Genomic DNA, 22,160 nt, shown 5'->3' on the forward strand with positions numbered 1-22,160 from the left:
ACGCTGAGCACCAGAGCAGTACGCGGAATCCATCTTCCGTAGGTGGAACAAATCCTTCGGCCAAGCATGCGCCTTGGTTCACGCGGATCCGATTTGAACGCATCACAATGTGTCCTTTCAGGCAGCAACTGTGAAGAACGAGCACGGTGTCGACAGTGCGGAATTCCGCCGTGCAAGCGATGGCTCCAGCACGCGACGCTTTGAGTGTGGTCTCCAGTGTGGCCTGGTTCTACTCCCAGATCTCCAGCGACCGGCAGATAGATAATCTTAAAAAACGTACTCTAGGCGCAATGTATGGTATCTGACGTAGGGAGGATTCTAGTCGCTAAATTTAGCCGCATTTGGCGAGGATCTAAGGGAGATCCCGAATCGCCAACCAACTTAGAACTTGTGGCTATTTTAGGAACCACCGATGTCGAAGGAACCGTAACACCATGCATCGAAATGTGTCGATATACGTACTTGTGTAGGTCAACCACAGTGAGCTGGAGAGGCGTGTGAGAGAGCGCTTACGTATCGACTACCGCAACTGTCAGCAAAGTGTAAAAGGCTCGAGCGGCTGACAAAGACCCAACCATCTTACGTACCTCGTGCAACTCACGACAACAGCCACCATTGTGCCATTCATGAGTACACCCCGTTCGAAGAAGACCCTGCACCTTCACAACAGCTGCGGCTCCTTGCTTCCGTCTGAGAGCTCGGCACTATTGCGCTACGCGAGTAGGTTCCAAGGGCCGCTGAATGGCTGAAAGGGGTACATATGGCACTTGAGACCATTCGGTAATTTCCCAGGCACGGACACATCCTGCAAAGAGGCGGCGCTGCAATCCTGGCGTGGGTCCGGCATCATAGTCGAAAGAGATTTCGCGGCGTCGACTATCCTGGTCACGGTTTGGGGGCCACCACTTCACCCATACCCACCTACCCAACTCCTACGTCCAGATATCAGAGAGTTCAGACTCAAATCTGCTGGGTGAGACGCTCCCATGCATATTGCCCAAGCCACGGGCACCCTCCGAATCCGCAGCCTCAAGATTTTATTGTTCTGGCGCGTACTTAACTTGCTACGTCCGTAAGCCCAAGGACCCCGCACCCTTCGCACGCAAGCAACCATACGGGCGTTATTTCCATGTCAGACTCAAACCCTACCGGCTCGCCTCCCCAAGGTGTCTCCGGTGGTGCATCACCGCCCGCGTCGCACGAGAGGAGACCCAAAGAGCATGCCCGCATTCGGCGTCGCAACCGATTAATCACCTCATGTCTGGAATGTCGCCGCCGCAAACTAAAGTGCGATAAACAGCAACCATGCACGAATTGCACACGATTTTCGCGACCATGTGTCTTTATTGCGCCGTCATTGGACCCGGAGGCCCAAGCGAAGCTTGCAGAGGTCAAGGAGAAGATGGGGTTGCTAGAGAAGACGCTTGAAGACGATGTCGCACGTCGGCGCACCCCAAAGCCTTTGTTTGAGGCTCCCAGACTGCCTGGTCAGGAACCAGGCCATAGCGACGAGGAAGACGAGGAAGACGCGAAAGACCTAGAATTCATTGATATTGCTACCGAGCATGCCACCTATTATGAGGACGAAGGCAACGACGATGTCGTTGATCTCGGCATCGCCATGGGAAAGATGCGAATCACGGAGAGAGTGGGCGGTCTCGTCCGTCCTAGGCTGTCCGAAGAACTCAACGAAGCTCTCAAACTTGTCCCTGAGGTAGATCAGTCGCTGAACCCTTACGCCGGCCAATCGCCCAGCTCCTGGATGTCACCATCTGCTGACTTTCTAGCGCCCTCATCTGGCTTCTACTTCGCCCCTGGTGTCGAGAAGACTGCAACGATGACCTACCTCCCAAACAAAGTCCTCGTCGACAAATTACTCGCACACTACTGGGAAGCCGTGCATCCCATTGTCCGAACGCTCCATCGCCCATCGTTCGAACGCAAATATGATGCCTTCTGGCGCAACATTGCTTCAGGCGTCGAGCCACCAAGGTCGTTCCAGGCAGTCATCTTTGGTCTTCTTCTGCAGTCCGCAGTTTCCATGTCTACAGAGGGGGCTTTGGCCGAGTTTGGAGCGGAGAAGCAAGGACTGGTCGACAACTTCAGACTAGGCGCGGAATCTGCGCTCTCGAGGGCGAATTTTCTACGTACTACAAAGCTTGAAACTCTGCAGGCTACTGTTATGTACTTGGTGAGTAACATCCTCGATTTATAGCTCGTGCATCCACTGAGTCCAAAGCTCATTGAGTTTCGAGAGCTGTCCTTCTAAGCATCGTCTGACGTGTTGTACAGTTAGCACTCTGTCGAGCAGAGGTCTCGCGGGCTCACTCTGCTCTGATGGGTGCGGTCATTCGTCTCGCAGAGTGCATGGGTCTACACCGCGATCCATCAACTTACTCCACAAACCCGGTCGAGGTTCAAGTTCGCCGTCTGATTTGGTATCAGATCTGCTTCCTCGACCTTCGCACCTGCGAAGCAACAGGGCCGCGCCCGCAAATTAGACGCGACGAATACGACACACGGTTTCCACTCAACGTTGAAGACGAGGACCTCGAGCGTGCTGCACAGCGTGGGGATAATGTCACGCAAGACAGCAAATCCTTTACTACGGTGACCGTCTCACGCATGAGAGCAGAATGCTTCGAATTGTACCGAATGATCTGGACTGAGCGACCGAAGCTGCAAAGGAAAACCGAACCGGGCGAGAAGAAAACGACGCTCACTGGTCTTTTGAGTCGCATACAGTCGTTCAGAGCCGCTATGGAGAAGACATATCTCCCTATGATGAGGAGAGACAATCCACTACATGCGGTCGCCATGGAAATGTATGGCATTCTCAGCTCGCGGCTGTACCTCGCCACACTGCACCCATTCGCGTCGAGCGACAAGCGCAAAATGCCAGAGCGACTGCGGCAGATCATGATCTCTTCGTGCATCATGATTGTCGAGCACAGCATGAACATCGAAGAGCAACCTGCATTGTCTCAGTGGTCATGGTACGTCGGCGCTCTGCATCAGTACCACTCAGCCATGCTCCTGCTTTCGGAAATGTATGTCACGCGCGTCGATCCTACGCTATCAGCTCGGATATGGCGTTGCATTGACTACACCTTCGAGCTACCTCCAAGCCTAGGCGAGAACGAGAAGATCCGCTTCCTGTTGAGCGAATTGGTAGAGAGGACGGGCTCATACTCATCGCTCCGTGGCGTTCGTGCCCCCGGCGATATGCCCCACGCCGGTCCACGACCAAGAGATGGCTCCTCGCCCCGGCCCGAAGGCAACCGACACCCGTACGTCCAACAGGTCTTTCAAACCGAGCACCGCGACGAGCCCAGTCCACAGCCCCAACAAGACCACACCCACGAGTCCCCCAGCAGCAGCGGCTACGACGCCAGTGCCAACGACAGCCCCTACACCGCACCGTCGTACCTCCCCTCGCACCCTCTCGAGCCGCCCGCACGGGCTCCATACCCGGGCAAGGGGCCCCTGGGGGCCATACCGCAAGTCGACTGGGTCACCGTCGACATGAGCGCGCAGGATCTCTCGCAGCTGCCGCCCGTGACCAACGCCGAGCCGTACAGCTTTGGCGGATTCGCGCCATCATCGAATCATCCGCCGTCGCCTATGCCGCCGATATACAGGACGAGTAGTCAGGAATTGCATGGGGCAGGAGTGGAGACTTCTGCGCCGCCCAAGGGGGGTGCTCAGACGGCGGGGACCGGGGGTGGGGGGTCGGGGACGAGTCCAACTGATGCGCTGATTAATGATATTGATTGGGTGAGTACATGGCTGGTTCCTCCTCTCTCGCAATCTATCCAGACTTCCAAAGCCTAACGTGCGCATGGTTTTACCCAGAGTACAAAGCTAACGTGTTGCAGAACGAATGGGACAAGTTGTTTGGCAGCGCGCAGGTGGGACCGGGCAATGTGGTCATCCCACCTTTTACATTCCCGTCGTTTGAGCCGCATGAGTCGCAGTGGTCAGGGGAACATGGGCACGGGGGATCGGGGATGCAATGAGATGGAATGGGTGCAGATTTGTGGTTCAGAGGCGCTGTGGGATGGATTTACGAGATGGGTTGACTTGGCTGCGTTCTCTGGTGGACTGTTGGAGGACTGGGTATGGGAAGCGGATGTTCAACGACGAATCGTCTCACGTGACATCCGGATCGACGAGTCCAAGTAAAACGACTAGAACCATTGGGTTTGCGAAAAGTCATTGAAACGCGTACCTGAAGCATATTGCTTTTGGCGCTGTCGCGTGCGCGCTGTGGTTTAGCAGCCCTAGGATCGGCTAGCGGCAGACAAGCTTCCTGGCCCAGCGCTAGGACTTTGTAAGGTGAGGGAGGAGGCGTCCTGTGTCTTCAAGCAGAACCATGGCGGGCTAGTTGATTGCTACAAACGCAGAGGCACGCATTTTCTTCAATTGAGTCCATTTGATCACCATCTTGAAGCCCTTTCTTCTCATTCAGTCAAAGTTGTCTGATCTGTCAGCCCATCTCACCCCGGTCACTGCAACGTCACCGCTCGCCAAACCGCCCTGCACACCCCAGTCAGTCAACACCACACCTTGTCCAGGCCGACCAGCGCCCGCACATACTCTCTCCACCACGACGGCGTCCCCACCGCTCCGACGAAGCTCCTCCTTCGCAATCAGCCCGGCAAGACTTGCGCCGCCCATGCCGAGCAGCACCCAAGACAAGGACAACCCCCCGCCCTCCTCCTACTTCACCTACCCCGTCGCCTACGCCGTCAGCGGCCTCCTCCGCCGCCTCAACTCAGAGCCCGCGCACGCGCCCGCACACTCGCCGCACGCGCGCTCGCAGACGACTCCGGGCGCAGCAAGAGAAGGGGAAGCCACAGACATGCACAGCGTGTTCCAGCCTCCCCGGCGGACAGCGTCGCCTTTCCAACCACCGCCCCTCACGCCCCTCACCCTCAGCGGCTACAAGACCTCCACACGCGAAGCAGGCAAGCTGCTGTCCCGCGGGCTTGCGGAAGAAATCCGGCTCCTCGTGCCCCCCCGCCTCCAGCTCGTTGACACCTGGTCCGTCGTCTACAGCCTGGAGCAGAATGGCGTTTCTCTCGCCACTCTCTACGCCTGCGCAGACGAATACCGAGGGCGCCGCGGGGGCTTCGTGCTCGTCGTGCGGGACGCGAGCGGCGGCGTCTTCGGCGCGTACCTCTCCGATGCGCCGCGGCCACAATCACACTTTTTCGGCAACGGCGAGTGTTTCTTGTGGCGCGCGTCGGTGCTGCCAAGTCTGCCAGACCTTTCGAATCTGCCGCCGCCGCCTAGTGCAGATACTACGCATGCGGTGCGCATGACAACGATTGCGAGTCCGACGAAGATGAAGGCTGGGGGCGGCGCGCTGAGTCCACCGGCCAGTGGGGGTGCGAGTAGGAGTGGGACGAGTACGCCGGAGAGGATACGATTCAAGGCGTTTCCGTATAGTGGGGTGAATGATTATATGATTTTTTGTGAGCAAAGTTATCTGAGCGTTGGTGGGGGGTAAGTTTCACACGTTCTTTGTGGGTGGGGTCGATTGAAGACGGTGCTAATAGGGTACAGTGATGGCCATTATGGTCTTTGGCTCGACGACAACCTCGAGCACGGCGTATCCAGCACGTGTCCCACATTCGGGAACGAGCCACTCAGCGACGAGGGGAAGAAGTTCGAGGTGCTGGGCGTGGAGCTGTGGTATATTGGCGCGTGATGGCGCACGATCTCATTTTTCCATGAATAATGACGAAAGACAAAAGCATCTCTTAACGTAGCGGACATGGGCAAGGCGTTCAAGCGGCGCACTGGGATTTGGGTGAAAGAGGTGGGTACTCTGGTTCTGCGACGGTATAAAAGGTCGATTTGTGATATCCCCAAAATTTGCCACTTCATCTTTGGAAAACACCATCCCGCATAGAGGTGACTCAGATACACCTTTGTAGCCGATCGATCACACAAAACCTTCCTTTCTTTCTTGCACGCAGCGTATGGGCTGCTGTACCATTCTTTCTTTGAAGTCATTAATACCGTTTCGCCATATATGCAATTCGTTGCATTTCAGTAAGTCATCGCGCTACTCAGCGTAAGCCTTCTACATCTAATTGTGTCAAAAGGATTAGCTCTGCATGCGCATAGTCCATAAGATCGTACACTAAAATTGAATTTGACTTGCGCTAGGCACCCAAAGCTTGTCACAAAGCATTGATACAACAGCCAGCAACCGATGCATCTTGGCTGTAGCTACAGCTATGGCGGCGCATGCGACCTTCAGCCTCGAGATACGCGTGTACCAATTGCATAATGGGGCGCAGCTCTCCGCCATGTAGGCGCTAGGTACCGGTGAACCGCAATCAATCTGCGTTCGCGAGGCCAAAAAACCTGTAATCCGACCCAGAAGTTGGGATGCCACCTTGACGTCGCACCACAAGGCTGAATCTTCGTCTGCCATCCCAACCCCCCATCATGCCCGGACTGACTACCGCTCGCGGCTCAATCTTTTCTGCATCAACCGAGAACTATGCCGCACTAGCGAATATCAAGTTTGATTTCTCTCTCGTCCTGATGGAGGCGCCAGTCGAGTTCAACGGAATCGTTTCTACGCTCTCCATGAAACGAAGGACCGAGGCTGAAGAAGGCCTCTCCCACAAAACTGCACGCAGATAAGAAGCTTTGTTGGAGGGTCTTGTACCGCCAACGCCGAAGCTAATATCTGCATACGGCTCACGAATCTCGGAGATCATGAATTCTCCTCATGTGAATGGCATCGGTACAAGCTAACATGGTCCATTTTCAGCCATTCGTCGGGGGGGCGGGGGGAATGGAACCTCCGTATGGCCTGCAGCAACATCCGGGATCCCTGCTCTTGGAGTGTATCTGCTCAGCTGCCCGTTAGATCATGCATGGGATGCAACAGAAGCTACAGCCGTCTGGGTGGAGCTTTTCGTAGCCAGGTGAAAGGAAATCGAGCACTAATTGGAGACCTACCAGAATTTCTCCTCCTCCTCCTCCTCCTCCTCCTCCTCCTCCTCCTCTTCTTCTTCTTCTTCTTCTTCTTCTTCTTCTTCTTCTTCTTCTTATTCTTCTTCTTATTCTTCTATAGTTGGTGCATGTCAGGACATTACAAGGATGGATCTAGCAATGTGAGACAGCAGAGGGAGATCATGGCGCAGTCTGACACACCCACCACTCTCCTCACGCCTCTTCCGGATAGAGCTTTGCGACAAGACACCGGTGCTGACGGACAACGAATGACCTGAGAAACGATAGCGATACGTTCTGCACCTCAGGGCATCGGCTCTTGATGACATGGGCTCAGCCTAGTTAGATGCGCCTTCTTTACCTTCAACTTCGGATGCAAGAGCCTCTAGGCCCCGGTGTGGTCTATGCCAAGGCTATCCAAGGAATATGTGAGTACGATGACTGCTATCTGGACCTAGACCGGGCTGTCATCGGTGCCATGATTAGTGCCAAAAGCACGCGGTGGCCTTGTCTATCTATTTGGCTCATGAAGACCAGGAACATAGAGTTCTTCTCCGCTTTTCGTTAGATTGAAAGCTCACCTGGATTCATTGGCTTTGGATGAGGACTATACTTACATCATATGGTCGTGCTTCACAGCTCACGACGACTGCTCCACAATGACATAGAATTGGTGATGATCTAACCTTGGTTCGACTAGATGATTGTACTCATAGTTTGCCACTAAGGCCACTCAATGCTCAAGTGTCCCCCAACCGCCACCAGCAGGAGACTGTACTTGCATCCGCTCTCCAGGTTGCAACGCCAGCTCCGCCTTCCCACCCAGCGAGATCATCACCAACTCCGTCCGCTCAGGATTCCATTTGAATGCAAAGTTCTTCCCCACACTCCCCGGCTCGCCGCCTTCCATTCCATACGGCGCAAACACGCGTCTATCGCTCAAAATGCTGAACCTCAACGGTATCCTCGCCTCCACCTCGCGAATCGCACCGTCCCCGCCATTAAACTGCCCCCTCCCACCCGTGCCATGCGCAATCCTATGCTGCCTCACCAATACCGGCGTCCTCTTCTCCACGATCTCCGCATCCGTAATCTTTGTGTTCGTCGAATGCACCTGTACCGCATGCTCACCATGCCATCCCGGTCCCGCACCCGACCCTCCCCCCACCGTCTCCCCATAGTTAAACCCCGGCTCGATCTTCCCCGTCAAAGCATCCTTGCCGCCCATCCCCCACCCAAAGCTATTCGCGCACCCCGCGAACGCAGCGCACTTGCCGTATGCGCGGAGAATGACGTCGATGACGCGCTGCGAGGCGAGCGTGGAGCCGCATATCGCGACCGAAGGTTCGGGGTTCAGCACGGAGCCTTTGGGCACTTTTATCGTGATGGGCGTGAGGCAGCCCTCGTTTAGCGGGATATCGACCGCGATGAGGCACCGGATGGTGTAGATGGCGGCCGACTGCGTGATGGAGATGGGGCAGTTGTAGTTGCCCCACATCTGCGGGCCTGTGCCGGTGAAGTCGTAGACTGCGCTGCCATCTTCCGAGATGGTTATCTTCACTTGCAGTTTTGTCCCGTCGTCGAAGTAGTCCGTTGCGGTGAGAGGTTCGGGGTGGTCTTTCAGCGTTTGGCGGAGGAATGCGCGCACGGCGACTTGCGCGTTGTCCTGTATCGCGTGCATGTACTTGTGCACGACGGGCAGGGTAAACTGCGCGGTGAGGTTCTGCAGGAGGAGCAGACCGCGCTGGTTCGCGGAGATCTGGGCTTTGATGTCGGAGATGTTGTCGTTTATTCGACGCGTGGGACTGCAGCCGGGGAACTCGCCGGCTTTGGCGAATGCGTCGCGGACGTCTTGCTCGAGGAATTCACCTGCCGATACGATTTTCATGGAGCGCACGAGGATGCCTTCCTCCCAGAGTTCTTTGCTGGTGGGTGTCATGGCGGTGATGCCCTTGCCACCGATGTCGGTATGATGGCCTCTGCTCGCAAGGTAGAATGATATCTCTTTGCCTGCGCTGTCGAATACGGGTGTCACGACAGTGAGATCGGGCAGGTGTGTGCCGCCTACTTCGGGGTGGTTGGTTAATACTGAGTCGCCAGGTTGGAGCTTCCCCAGCCAAATTTCGTGCTGACATTGTATCGCGTACTGGAAGAAGGTCAGTAGCTAGAAAGCTTCTGCAGAAAAGCGACTCATACCTGCATAGACCCCAGGTGCAGCGGGATGTGCGGAGCGTTGGCTACTAGTTTCCCTTTTGGAGAGAATATCGCGCACGAGAAATCGAGGCGCTCTTTGATGGATGTTGAGATGGCCGTGCGCTGGAGCGTGTTGCCCATCTGTTCGGCGATGGACATGAAGCGGTGGGAGAAGACGGAGAGTCGGACGGGCTCGATTTCGTCAGTGGTTGCAAGAGCCAGGCCAGGAGCGCAGTCGATCTGTTCCTGCTTTTCAATTGCAACGTGCGAGGGCAGGATGTACGCCGTGAACGAGGGCTCGACAAATATGGTCTGCGTTTCGTCGACCAGAAGGGCTGGGCCGAAGACTGCGTCGCCAGTGGAGAGTTGCGAGAGGGTGTGCACCGCAGCATCCGTCCATGCGTGGTCTACATACACCTTTTGGGTCGCAGCAGGTTCTTGATACTTCGCGTTCTCCCTCGTGCTTGTAAGTGTTGCGATTAGGCCTTCAGAGCCAGGTGAGCTCGCCGTCTTCGCTACGCCTCGCACATGAACCGAGTCGAAGATCACCCTGCGCTCCAGATTGAATGCAAACTCCCTTAGATGCGTCGCTCCGAACGCAGCCCCATAGTCTTCATCCCCCGGCTTCTTGATCATCAGATTCGTATCCGTCCCTTCATACCGTATACTCAAAGACTCCTCGTATACAATACTGTCCGCATCTGCTCCCTGGGCCACAAGCTCCTTCTGCACCTTCTCTTTCACTACCGCAATATTTTCGCGGATACCGGGTAAAGCATCCTTACTAAACACCCCCACAAAGGGTTCAAAAGCCTGCGCCTGCAGCTCGGCCTGACTCAGTCCATACGCTGAAAGAATAGATGAATATTTATGTATCAAGATCCTTTTAATTCCTAATTTCTCCGCGATAGAGCATGCATGCTGGCCGCCCGCGCCGCCAAAGCTAACCAGATTGTGCGCCTCGGGGATATACCCGCGTGCTTCGGTGGCGTTGCGGATGGGACGGCTCATGGCTTCGTTGGCGACGTCGAGGAAGCCGAGAGCAGCTTCTTCGGGCGTAAGACGGCGGCCGGTTTGTGATGCTACTTCTTCTGCTAGCTCGGCAAATTTTTGCGATGTCGTAGTGAGGTCGAGGGGTTCATTGGCAGCGGGTCCGAAGATGGAGGGGAAGGAGGTGAGGATTAGGCGGCCGAGGAAGAGGTTGGCGTCTGTGACGGTGAGCGGGCCACCTTTGCGGTAGCAGGTTGGCCTAGTAGGGGGGTCAGTTGGTCTTCAGTGACATTCGAAGTGTCACGGGCTATATCACAGGGGAACAAGTACGCCACCTGCAGTGAGCCCACTTACCCTGGATGAGCGCCAGCGCTTTCAGGTCCTACAGCAAGAAGACCATTCCTTGCAAACAAAATAGAACCTCCGCCCGCTGCAACAGTAGCAATATTGAGCATCGGTGTTGTGACGTTGCGTCCCGCAATGGTAGTTTCGTTCAGATAGTCGTAGTGGCCGTCATACCGGGAGACATCTGTGCTAGTCCCACCCATGTCGAACCCAATGATCGGAGTGCCGTCAACGGCATCGTAGCAGGACTTTGCGATACCAACCACACCGCCGGCTGGTCCGCTCAACAGCGCATCGTTCCCACCAAATCGACCGGCGTCCCGCAGCGAACCATCAGAACAGATGAAATCCACCCGTGCGGGAAGCACGTCAAATCCTGCCTGGAACTCTTTGACATAATTTTGCACGATAGGTCCAAGGTAAGCCTCCGATAAAGCCGAGTTCGTCCTGCGTAGAAGATTTATTAATGGACTGTTTTGAGACGATGAAACCACGTAAGCGAACCCCAGCTCTTTTGCCAGACCTGCAACCTGACTTTCGTGGTCCGGAAAGAGGTATGAATGCATGAAGGATATCGCTAGCGACGTGAATCCCTGGCTCCGGAGATCCTCTAGAACCTGGCGAACTTCATTTAGGTCAATGGGCTTCAGCACACGTATGATCTCGCTACTCTTCGTCCTGACTAGCGCCGGCTCGATCAGTTCGCGGTTCTTATCTAAGGGAAAGGGATTCAAGTCATAGTCTTCGACGGTGACTCTTTCGTCTATTTCGACAGACACAGCATGCAATGCCTTCGCTTTTTTTATGGCCAATTCGAACAGCTTCGGCCTGGTCTGATCACCGATGACACAGATATCTTTGAAGCCTTTCGTGGTGAGCAAGGCGAATCTCTCACCCTTGCCTTCCAGAAGCGCGTTAGTAGCTATTGTGCTTCCAATCCTGCAACTCCTGACTCTTGAGGCATTAAGCTTCTCGTTTCGGGGAATCTTTCGCCCCTCAACCGCTTCAAGGGCTCTTCGAATAGCCTCAGTCGGCGCATCTCTATAGTTTGCAGGGTCTACCGAGAGCAATTTGAAAATGAAGTCGCCTTTGCCAGGTGTCTGTACGAGAACATCACAGAAGGTGCCTCCTCGGTCTGCAACCGTGTCAGTGCCATCTTCGTTTTCCTCGTTGTATTGCATATCCTGTAGCGTCTCGAGAGATGATGCGCTGTGCATTCCATCCGCTTAATCGAGCTTGGGGCACTTACCGATGGAAATATCGATATCCGTAGTCGCCATGATAGATTGTATGCGGCAAGACGGCTGATTGCTTCAGCGTTTGGTAGCCATACTGTGAGATGACTGACTACATTGTTTAGATTACATGGCGTGCGATTGATATGGTCACCACGCGCGGTTTACCCTTTCCACACGCTAGTGTAGCGTTGGATGTGGAGAAGATCAAGGGGGGCGCCACGGACGAATTGGGCAAAATCGGTCGGAATTGCGCCATAGCACGTGAAGACAAGTTCCTCGGATAGGGACATCCCCAACCTTGGCTCGACAGCATTGTATACCGCAAGATGAAGCCCACGATTCATAGGTTTCGTGTCGCGAAACGTCCATTACCTGCATCCCCGTCATCGCCAACAAATAAGCGTTCAGCTGCTGTACAGTCATGCGACAGATGTCAACAGAAGAAGAGGTGTACGAAAGAACGACCTTCATGCGCACTATGCATTGCGCACGGGTACGAATGCAGTTTTGAGATAGATCTTGTTAACCCATCTCCGCAACAAGATCCATCAAGTCGAGATATCCAAGCAGAACTCCCAAACCCAAACACTCCCGATGATCCAGAGCAACATCCCAGCATCACGACAATTCTCACCCGATATCCTTCAAAATATGTAGACGCGTATTTCAGCCATGTGCACCGAGCTTATCCATTTCTTGATAAACACCAAATCAAGGCTCGGGCAAAGGCCTTGCCCCATTATGAACTTTGGACGGATGACATTGTCAACCTGGTAATGGCCATCGGAAGCACGACCCTCGTACGCGCTGGAAAGCTTGAGGCTGACGCTTCGTTCCACCTCGCGGTACCTTATACGAATATCTTGAACAAGTACCTCTTACGTCCGACGATGGAGGGTCTCCAAGTCCTTACGTTGCTGTCACTATACTCTCTATTCGACACCACAGGCCCATCAACCTGGACAATAGTCGGCATTCTGACTCGTCAAGCCGCAGCACTTGGACTCTCTCGAATCAATCTGACTTCAGCAGATCTCGAGCCCCAGAGTCGTGAGCTGCGAAACCGGCTATTCTGGAGCATCTTCGTCCTTGACCGCATGGTAGCTGTCTCCGTTGGGCATGACGCGGGGCTTGTTGATCACAACATGGCGGTACCGCAACCGGCTGTGACAGTCCTCGAATTCGCTTCGCAAGACCGAAGTAAGCATGCGTCGCTACTCCAGCTCAATCGACACATCATACAACTCCGTCAGTTGGAACATCGTATCCTACTCTCGGTCCATCTCAGAAATCATGCTGAGCTTAGCAAGCTCACACTACCGGATCGAAAAGCCATCTCATCGGAGTTACGTTCGGCTATAGACGACTGGTACAGTCATGCTTGTTTGGTGTCGATGCCTGAGGCCGACAACATTCCAATTCACAGTACAATTACCTGGGTCAACGCTCGATACTACAATCTCCTTGTACTATTGTACTATCCATGTCACTTCAACAGTCAAGCGAGATATGCAACGACAAAAGAACTTCTGTCTCACGTCAGTAAGTTCACCAATTACAATCGTATCTTGCTGGAACAACGACAACTTCCGCTCAACCACATTACGCTCGGTAGACTGTTGCCTGCGTGCATGGTACTTCTTCATTGTTTTGCAGTAGCGCATCCGCGCACGTACATCTCTCAGGCAGAATTGACGAGCTGTATCGAGATACTGCGCGCATTCCCTGCAGCCTGGTTTTCTGCACATCAGACGTCTGGCATCATGACCGAATTCATAGAGCTTGTAGCCAGCCACGAGGCATACGCCTCTCGTCAAATCTTACAATTCGATTACTCTGGCCACACGCCGCTGCAGAGCTCGATCAAGGCTGGAATGCTTAGGCTTCGGGACGATCTATCGGGTGTCATACGAAGAGCCTTGAGTAACGCCAGTTGCTATCTAGACGTCGAGGCTTGGGAAGATATGGAGGGCGCTGAGTCGTTTGGTTCTACAAGCCAGGCCACTGGGCCATCGCCCGATGCTACCACTGCAATGATCACTGACTGGGAATTTGAATTGGGATATCTTTGATTCTACTCTTCCACCCAGTCTTGTATCAGCCGTATGACTTCTTCATTCTTTTCATGATGCACGCTATGGTTTGCGCCTCGAAATATTTCCAAGCGGGAACCAGGAATGTGAGACGCTATAATCTCCGATTGTTTTGGTGGACATATCCAGTCTTGATCACCGACAATGATCAACGTTCTCGCTACAATATGTTTCAGATCTGCGCGATAGTCGAAGTACTTCTCCCGTTCCGAGTACAGATCGTCTATCGGTGTTAGCTCGGAATACGATTTTGCCATGATCCACCTACTATGCGACTCTGCAAAGTACATTGTCCTCAACGTATTCGACAAGGCTGCATCCGCATCGAACGTCTCGCTGTACAGAGGTGCTGCAGCATGCATAACTAGCCGAAATTCTTCATCGCTTTCGAATCGCCCGAAGATCTTGTTCTTCAGTTGGTTCACTGAGAGACTCGGAGCTTTGTGGAGACGCTTCTCGAGCACTTTGATAGCTTCTCCCTCGTCTTCAGTCTGTCAGTATAAGGTCCTTATCAGATTGGTGGAGGCACTCACGATGATGTGAGGGTGCAGTACCGCGAAGGATCAAATGTGAGATGTGATGCGGGTACGTGATTGCGTACTGCTGCGCCAAATAGCCGCCAAAGCTACCCCCGCACAGCACGAATTCATCGATATTGCCAGTAAAATGCTGGCGCATGCCCTCTATGTCCTCTACCAACTGGTGGAACGTGTATGGCTTGGTGCTAGAACTGCTTCCATGCCCACGGTAGTCGAAAGACAAGATTCTGTACTTGTTCGCCAAGGGTGAATATGCTATGTAGTCACTTTCGTGGCTTCCTGCGCCGTGCAATTAGCACTACAATCGGAAGTTCAACAATTCCTTACGTACCGAAACCCCGACCACCATGAAGCGTTATGAATAAAGGCTTGCTTGCGTCGGTGCTCGAGATCACATACGCAAGTTTCGCTCCGTTGATCTGCACGTATTCAACCATGGCGTTGCCTTCAATGATCTCAGCGCGACACTGCATGCCATTGAGACCGTTCGCTCGGACATATGGTGTCGTCGAGACGAGTCAACCTTTTGCGGAGAAGCCGCGTAAGTTGCCTCACTGCTAATTCGGGATTAGCTTTAAGTCTATCTCACATTGGGGAATTGATGTCGGCCCCGCCTGTCCTACTGCGCCCAAGCGGACCGACAAGACTCACCCAAACAAGTTACTCAACATTTAAATTTCTTGCCACGGCTGGCGGAATCCGTCTGCCGCACCGCCTTTGACGATGGAGAGCAAAGATAGCGGATAGCGATACTTAATTGATCAATTGCGTGATAGAGACGATGCTTTGCTACAATCATAAGATATGTACATGTGTTCACGCTGAAAGTTGGTAGAAACCCAGCTTCTCCACTTCTCATTGCTCGGTAGACTTTCCGACAATCAACAACGCTACCACGTGCACGGTAGCGATATGATCGTTTAGCTGCCCTGATCGCATCAGTCTCGACAACATTCAAAGCTGCGAGTATCTACTTAAAGGCTCTGGGCGGTACTCTGTCGCTATGACCGTACACAACCAGCTTCACAATGCTGGTGTCGCGCCGAGGCTCGCGCCGGATGATCTGACGCCTGCCATCCACTCAAAGTATGCATCGAATGCGCCGGACACCAAGGACAGAGACGCGGTTGCAATTGATGTCGGTGTACAAGATGGCGCCAGCTCTGCTGATACTCAACGTCCTGAAACGGAACCCCAGAAGTCAGGCTGGTTCCATTGGCACGAGCCCGGCACTTCAACTGCCGAGAAGAAGCTCATCTTTAAGCTCGATTGGTTCCTCCTCAGCTTCAGCTGCCTCTACTTCTTCATAAAACAGCTTGATCAAAACAATCTCTCTAACGCCTACGTATCTGGCATGAAGGAAGACCTCAACTTCGGTCCTGGCAATGAACTCAGCTGGATGAATACCTACTTTCTCATTGGAACGATCATCGGCGGACCTTTCGCAAACCTAATCATTACTATAATCAGACCACGAATCTGGCTTCCCAGCTGTCTCATCATCTGGTCCCTCTTTGTACTCTTCATGTTCAAGACTACGACTGCGGGGCAATTCTACGCCCTTCGCTTTTGCATCGGACTCTTTGAGTCAGCTGCTTGGCCCGGCATCCAGTACGTGCTCGGCTGCTGGTACAGAAAGTCGGAACTTGCCCGCCGAAGTGCGCTTTTCGTTGTCTCCGGAGTTCTTGGTCAGATGTTCTCTGGGTATCTTCAGGCTGCGCTGTTCAGTGGGATGGAAGGCAAGGGGGGGATGCCTGCATGGCGCTGGCTCTTCATCTTTGACTTTCTCCTGGCCATTCCTGTCGCGCTTTATGGATACTTCTTCTTTCCTGATACCCCGCACACGACACAAGCGTTCTACCTCAATGAGTGGGAACGGAAAAGGGCTTGCGAGAGGATCGAGGAGGAAGGTCGAGCGCCGAAGGGCAAGCTTGACAGGACCATTATTAAGAGGATTGCCTGCTCGTGGCAAGTATACGTTTTCTCGCTCGCTTACTCGTTTTGGACCTTAACCTGCGGCTCTTACATCATCCAATACTTCGGCATCTGGCTTAAAAGTCGGAAGATCTACTCTGTCCCTGAGATTAACAACATCCCCACCAGCGTAGGCGCAGTCAACTTCTTCTTCATGATCGGCACTGGTTATGTCTCGGATAAGATCGGTCGTCGCGGCCCTGTGTGCTTTGCTGTTGGCCTACTACTCACATTCTGCTACGCTGTTCTTACCGCCTGGAATGTCCCCAACGACTTCAAGATGGCAGTGTTCATCCTTATTGGATGTTATGGATGCTATACTCCCCTGCTAGCAGGTTGGGTCAACTCGACGTGCGGTCATGACCAGCAACTGCGTGCGTTTGTCCTGGGCATCATGGTCAGCATTGGACAGGCAGTCGTCATTCCCTTCCAGCAGTACCAACTCCCAAGTGGACAGGCCCCGCAGTTCAAACAGACGCATGGGTGGGGAAGCGCTCTGGCGATGGTGATCGCCTTGACTCTTTGGACCGGCTTCGGCATCGACTTAGCAAGGAAATGGTTTGAGGGAAGACAATCGAAAGTGGAAGACATGCAGGAGGCTGACACTAAGATTGAAACAGCGGACGCGTAAAGCGATCGCGCTGTCCATCTAGCCAGAGGTATGATCTGAATATGTTCAATTGATCGCGTACAATGTCCAGCTCAGCTGCCGGTATCGGTTCCTGGCTCCAGGAAACATCACATCGAGTGCGACGTTATCCATGAGTGCGAACGGGCAGGTCCGTGTAGAATCCAGATTGTATCAGTAGCGCATCCTATCATCCCTGTACTTAGCTGACCTCAAAGCCATCTTTCGTGAATGCTTCCATTAGTTTTGTAGCCGATCACACCTGCTCTGTTCTAGGAGAACGAGAAAGATGTTACTAGTACGAACGGAGGCCGTTTACCCCCCTGCTCACGACTTCTCCTCTCGCACTCATCAAGCTACACTGACTCTCACCGCCCATCCCCCATAGTCACCACTGCTCCGACACAATTCATGCGGAGCCACTTTTCACCTTTCACATTCACTCCAAGCGGTATGGGAGGATGAAGGAACCCGCCCGGCTGGATTACTCCTTCGCCGCTCCACTAAATTCCTACCTGATGAAGCTTCCCAGTAACTCGCATTGTCCTATCTTGACACGCGACGCTCTCATACACGGCTGACCACAGCTATTGAGTATTCACACGCGCTGCTTACGGCCACCAAAGATTGCAAATTTATACTCCGCAAGTCACCCCAAGATGCCTCCGGGATGCAGCCGCACAGGCCGGAACCGAGTCTTTCAGAGGCGTATCACACCATAGCAAGTGTAGTGGCAGCACCACTGATTCGGTCTCTGAAAGATATAGCTTCGGCAGCAAGATCGCGAACATCTCCATTGGCGAATCAAGCCGCCTCTACATTGTGCATGCCGACCTGATCTGCAAGAGCTCCCCCTACTTTCGAAATAAGTTGCAGGGTAACCGCAAGGCCATCGAAGGCCATTGCTCCATCTTTTTCGACGAGCTTGGCACCGGCAACCAACAGTTAACATTCTGCTCTACGTGCAGTGGCAACTTCCACGAAGATTGCCCGGAGCAATGGTTGTGGCCGGCTGTGCCCTCTGTGTCGCGGACTCTGGCCAAATCGCCACAACAACCAGGGTATCCACCTGCTGAGCCTGCGACAACCCGACTTTGAGTTATATCGGGGTTGACTATACTCGGGACAGGTCACGTACGATCAAGCGGTTCAGGAGGAAGAATTCAGACCGATGATCCATGCATATTTATTCTCTTTACGTTGGAGATGTCAAGTTCAGTACGGTGGTTCTCCAAGCGATGCTCAATTGGTTCAAGGACAAGGGTTCGTATCCCGTTCAGGGTGCTGTAGCCATCGCGTACGGCACGTATGAGGACGAAAATGCTATCACTCGGTGCTACAAAGTGAACGCAGTAGACAACTTGCCGGGATTGCACCGCTTGAAACGCTTCTTAGTCGATACATACATGGCAGTCGCTCATGCGACTTGGTTCGAGGACGAGGACTGGCGCTATTACCTACACGAAATCCTTCGAGATTCGATGGTAGCGATGCTCTACAAGCATCCCGCAAAGAACAAATGGAATATTGACATCTGGAAAGCCGAGTTAGAAGCCGAGGAGTTGGCGGTGCAGTCGCACTTGTTCCTCAGGTGCGATCAGAAATTACGCGTCGCCCATGGATCGCCTGCCAGCATGAACGACCGCGATCAAGTCTACCCCGCCTACGGCTGGATGAGACATTGGGAGGTTAGGAATATACTCTGTCCACCCTGTTAGGATATACGGGCACATTTGGAAAGTTCTTTCGGCTATGCTTTGTGTTTCTGAAGCCATATTGAAGAATACTCCAAACCCAGCGGGCTGTCCGTTCGAAACACCGCACTATCGACAATATCAATACCAAAGCATCTTCTACCGCAGCATAGTTAGCATTGAGCTCTTTAAAGGGCTTTGGCGTTGTCTTTTGATCACGTACCGTGCAGGAGCTCTAAAATGGACTCTCGAACATTCAAGCAAAATGAGTCGTTCCTCTCAGCTATGCACTCACCCCAGTGGATCCACAACCTGAATCAACGACACTCTCTTCTCTCTCGGGAACTACTAATACGAACCATAGATATCACAACATCGCTTCCTGGCCCACTCTTACATCGCGTCTTCCAGCCCACACCCTAGCCATCTTCGCCCCAATCTCGCATAAGCACCTTATCCCCGTCCTGCTTCCCAGGAAAGACAGTAGTGTGGCGCCTCGGCGCCTCAGCACCTCGGTCCCACCGACGCGTTATCTGTAAGCTGATCTTAAAGGCAGGGAGCACTGGCCATTGATGTCTCAGGTGTAGCCGCAATATTGACAAGAAGAGTCGACAAGACAGAATGAACAGCACAAAGCGGTGTCCGGTGTGGAAGCCGGGGCTTGGTAGCATTATGACAAGACACCCGATGATTCGAACGACTTCAGGTGGATACGGAATCAGGGTCTCGCGCCAGCAAACATCTAAAGGGGAAGTAAGCAACGCCCACCCAGAACCCCTGGGCCCGCATGTCTCCATTGAGTTGCCAGCATTCCTTCAATTACCCTTGAACCGGTAGAAGCCTAGAATTCCAGCACTGCAGTGTTCAAGGCGGAGCAAATCAATATGGTGCAGCTACGCGTTGTACGTCACGATATTGTGGCTCAGCTGCGGCGATGAGACTTAGCGAAACATACGCCTGTTTCGGCCGGTAGTTGCGCGTGGGTGCGTCCGGCTAGGTTAGCTAAGTTAGTGACGGTTACCGGGGCCATGGTGTTGGCTTCGATGGGGATGTGGAGTCAAGGCTGAGGGGTTGGTAGGTCAAGTGGTGAGTATGGCTTGCTGAAGGATGAGTAGGCGAAGGGTGTATGAACACAGTGCGAGAGCGAGAGCGAAAGCGAGAGCGAGAGCGTGCGTGACTGCATCGACGAAACACCAGATGAACGCGTACAGGCGAATATTGTTATTTTACTGTCCAACAAATGGGGTGCGCTGAGTTCCAGCCAGCGAAGTTACGCTGTGCAACGTGTCGCGCGTATAAGAGAGCCACGCCGTTTGAGGCGCAAGAAGGGACCCACTCGTAGAACAAAGGCGTGAGCTTACTTCCACACTCGAAGTAATACGGTTCGACACCACAACACCATATACGGCGTGTAAGGCGGCAGCGTGTTTTGGTTCCCGTGCCACATATGCGGCTTACTCTGAGGCCCGTTTGAGTGATTGGATGATTCCAAATGAAGATATTCCCGTTCGTGTTCGTTTCGTTCAAAGCGAAGCGAAGCGAAAGGATGGGTATTTCCACAATCACAGTACTTGCGGGGTCCTACTCCTTGATGCGATCGGAGTCGGCGTTTTCAAAACACCCACCGGTCGAGAATAGTCGGTGATAAGTAAGAGGAAGAAATTTCGCGATTTTACCGCTCGTGATCCCACATAACCTGCTCACGCTTGACTCACCACCGTGTAGGGCGTCTTAGCGCCAGCATGAACTGTCGTACGGCGGAGGAAGTCAGCTATCTAACTACCTGTTGGGAGTGGAGCTGATGGGCGGCGGAAAGGCCGCCCACAACCACCACCAACGGCAGATGCTTACAGGCTGACAAGTTTCCGTAGTTGAATTCCAACATATGTTACGCGAGTGTGCCGTGTGCGTCCCGCATTGAGAAATTTTGAGCCGAGCGGATGGTCGAATTTGAAATCGACGCAGTTGGTAATGCGGACAATGTTCCGCGCCTTGCGCTGATTGCGTTGATTAGAAGCACCTTTGCATTTCACGCATCTGTCAGAAGAAGGTCAGAAATTGATGGCGTTATCGCAAAACAGGTTGCACGTGGTGGAGATTTTATAATCCTAAATTGCGCCGTTCTCAAGCCTGTGCCAGGAACTCCGCGTGGGATGTATTATGTGAACAAGAGATCCTGAGGAAGTTAAAGAGCCAAGAACATACCGCTTTCTAGAAGACATATCGGTGTGCTCACATCCTGGCTCCGTCAGCAAGTCAGGAAGGTCGAGTCCAGAACGACAAGATATGACCGAGATCGCATGCCCAAAAGAGGACACCCGTAAGCTCGCAACACAGTGTGGCTTAGTCATTTGGATATGCAGGTGCCCGCCAGTGGTGAGCGATGGACATGCGTACCGTAATGCTGGGACCTCAATTGTGGGAGTGTTTACAGGATCGCAGGGCCTCGAAGACATGGGAGACACAAAATTGGCACCAACATGATATTGTAAATCATTCGGCGCTTCTGCTATGCGGTCCCCAGAGCCCGGTGAAAATCATCTGAAGCATTGGGCGGAAGATCAGGGGCCGCGTGCGAATACGGTTGGTACGGTGACAGGGCAGCGTTCAGTAAAGACCCACCACGCTCGGCCTCAATCTTGATGCCCGCGACCAGTGCGGATTGCGTTTCTGTTCGCGCTACCCCTTATTCGTTGATTGCGATGGCCGTTCACGATCTCCTGACTCCTGCCAGGGATTCGGTGACTCGTACACCGGGCAGTACAAATCGTACCACCGCAGCTAGGCAGGCTGTCGGCATGCGCAACGATCGGACACCCGAGAACGCCAAAAGCCTAGCCGTTTTGGCTGGGCGGAAGCGGGAACACGGGAAGCCGCGTGTGCGGGTCCCGAGCGAATTCGTCCTCCAAGGCTGCTTGCCAAGAGCGGAGAGAGGGTGGGCTCCTGGGCCGGCCTTACACCTCGATGCCACGCACGAAACGTGTTCATGGCAGATGGCCGCGTGACGCCACGCGAGGCTCAATTTTCTCTTGGTCGATGTTCTAAGAAGGGGCTTGGTGGTGCAAGCGCGTGCAAAGGCCGCCCAATGCGATGAAACAGGGTTATCGTAGCGAGAAGATCTGCCAGCAAAGCCATTCAATATCGCCGATTGGGATAGGGACGATCTGTGAAATGTATCGGATTGCGTGGTCTTGGGCACAATCATCTTGGGCGCTCACACTTGAGGCTGAGGCTGGAGGGGTGCGGTTCGCCAAGCTGTCGAAAGTTCGCAAGCCTGTGAGCGGCTTCCCTTGTCGTAGAAGAGCTATTTTCATTGGTCTCTTGTCGTAGAGGACCTGCGTTCATTGGTTGGCCGCGCGTGCCATATGACTCGGCAGGCGTATTCGAGGCTGGAGATTATACAGTGGATGCGTAACAAATACAGAATCCACGTCGCGAAACTTTGGTGAGCTCAAGGTTCCCATCAGCAGCATTGCTCGCTCGTG

At 53.5% G+C, this 22,160-nt stretch overlaps 7 protein-coding genes across 7 annotated transcripts; 5 read left to right on the forward strand and 2 right to left on the reverse strand.

The window, feature by feature from the left end:
* Positions 1 to 1,183: 1,183 nt before the first annotated feature.
* CC84DRAFT_1060705 (uncharacterized protein) lies at positions 1,184 to 3,980 on the forward strand (the record flags this gene model as incomplete). Its single annotated transcript, XM_018173580.1, has 3 exons — positions 1,184 to 2,195; positions 2,297 to 3,777; positions 3,879 to 3,980. Coding segments are annotated over 3 exons (2,595 nt in total), but the record flags the coding sequence as incomplete, so codon positions are not given.
* Positions 3,981 to 4,432: 452 nt separating this feature from the next.
* On the forward strand, positions 4,433 to 5,835 carry CC84DRAFT_899563 (oxidation resistance protein 1). The gene is made up of 2 exons (XM_018187841.1): positions 4,433 to 5,511; positions 5,572 to 5,835. Exons 1-2 carry the CDS (start codon positions 4,679 to 4,681, stop codon positions 5,714 to 5,716), a joined length of 978 nt encoding a protein of 325 aa, XP_018032960.1. The 5' UTR covers positions 4,433 to 4,678; the 3' UTR covers positions 5,717 to 5,835.
* A 1,787-nt stretch (positions 5,836 to 7,622) lies between these two features.
* CC84DRAFT_1150543 (uncharacterized protein) lies at positions 7,623 to 11,931 on the reverse strand. Its single transcript, XM_018176711.1, has 4 exons — positions 11,759 to 11,931; positions 10,519 to 11,644; positions 9,178 to 10,423; positions 7,623 to 9,127 (listed from the first exon to the last, which is right to left on the reverse strand). Exons 1-4 carry the CDS (start codon positions 11,787 to 11,789, stop codon positions 7,715 to 7,717), a joined length of 3,816 nt encoding a protein of 1,271 aa, XP_018032961.1. The 5' UTR covers positions 11,790 to 11,931; the 3' UTR covers positions 7,623 to 7,714.
* A 466-nt stretch (positions 11,932 to 12,397) lies between these two features.
* On the forward strand, positions 12,398 to 13,711 carry CC84DRAFT_1054815 (uncharacterized protein; the record flags this gene model as incomplete). Its single annotated transcript, XM_018173528.1, has 1 exon — positions 12,398 to 13,711. A coding segment is annotated over one exon (1,314 nt), but the record flags the coding sequence as incomplete, so codon positions are not given.
* A 110-nt stretch (positions 13,712 to 13,821) lies between these two features.
* CC84DRAFT_1219573 (alpha/beta-hydrolase) lies at positions 13,822 to 14,816 on the reverse strand (the record flags this gene model as incomplete). Its single annotated transcript, XM_018183087.1, has 4 exons — positions 13,822 to 14,063; positions 14,109 to 14,324; positions 14,374 to 14,658; positions 14,711 to 14,816. The coding sequence occupies 4 exons, from the start codon at positions 14,814 to 14,816 to the stop codon at positions 13,822 to 13,824; spliced, it is 849 nt and encodes a 282-aa protein (XP_018032963.1).
* Positions 14,817 to 15,321: 505 nt separating this feature from the next.
* Positions 15,322 to 17,175, forward strand: CC84DRAFT_1166431 (major facilitator superfamily transporter). The gene has a single exon (XM_018178961.1). The coding sequence runs from the start codon at positions 15,383 to 15,385 to the stop codon at positions 16,982 to 16,984; it is 1,602 nt and encodes a 533-aa protein (XP_018032964.1). The 5' UTR covers positions 15,322 to 15,382; the 3' UTR covers positions 16,985 to 17,175.
* Positions 17,176 to 18,046: 871 nt separating this feature from the next.
* CC84DRAFT_899519 (uncharacterized protein) lies at positions 18,047 to 18,866 on the forward strand. The gene has a single exon (XM_018187840.1). The coding sequence runs from the start codon at positions 18,160 to 18,162 to the stop codon at positions 18,697 to 18,699; it is 540 nt and encodes a 179-aa protein (XP_018032965.1). The 5' UTR covers positions 18,047 to 18,159; the 3' UTR covers positions 18,700 to 18,866.
* Positions 18,867 to 22,160: the final 3,294 nt, after the last annotated feature.

Source organism: Paraphaeosphaeria sporulosa (genome assembly GCF_001642045.1).
Source record: "Paraphaeosphaeria sporulosa strain AP3s5-JAC2a unplaced genomic scaffold CC84scaffold_8, whole genome shotgun sequence".
Classification (NCBI taxonomy): domain Eukaryota; kingdom Fungi; phylum Ascomycota; class Dothideomycetes; order Pleosporales; family Didymosphaeriaceae; genus Paraphaeosphaeria; species Paraphaeosphaeria sporulosa.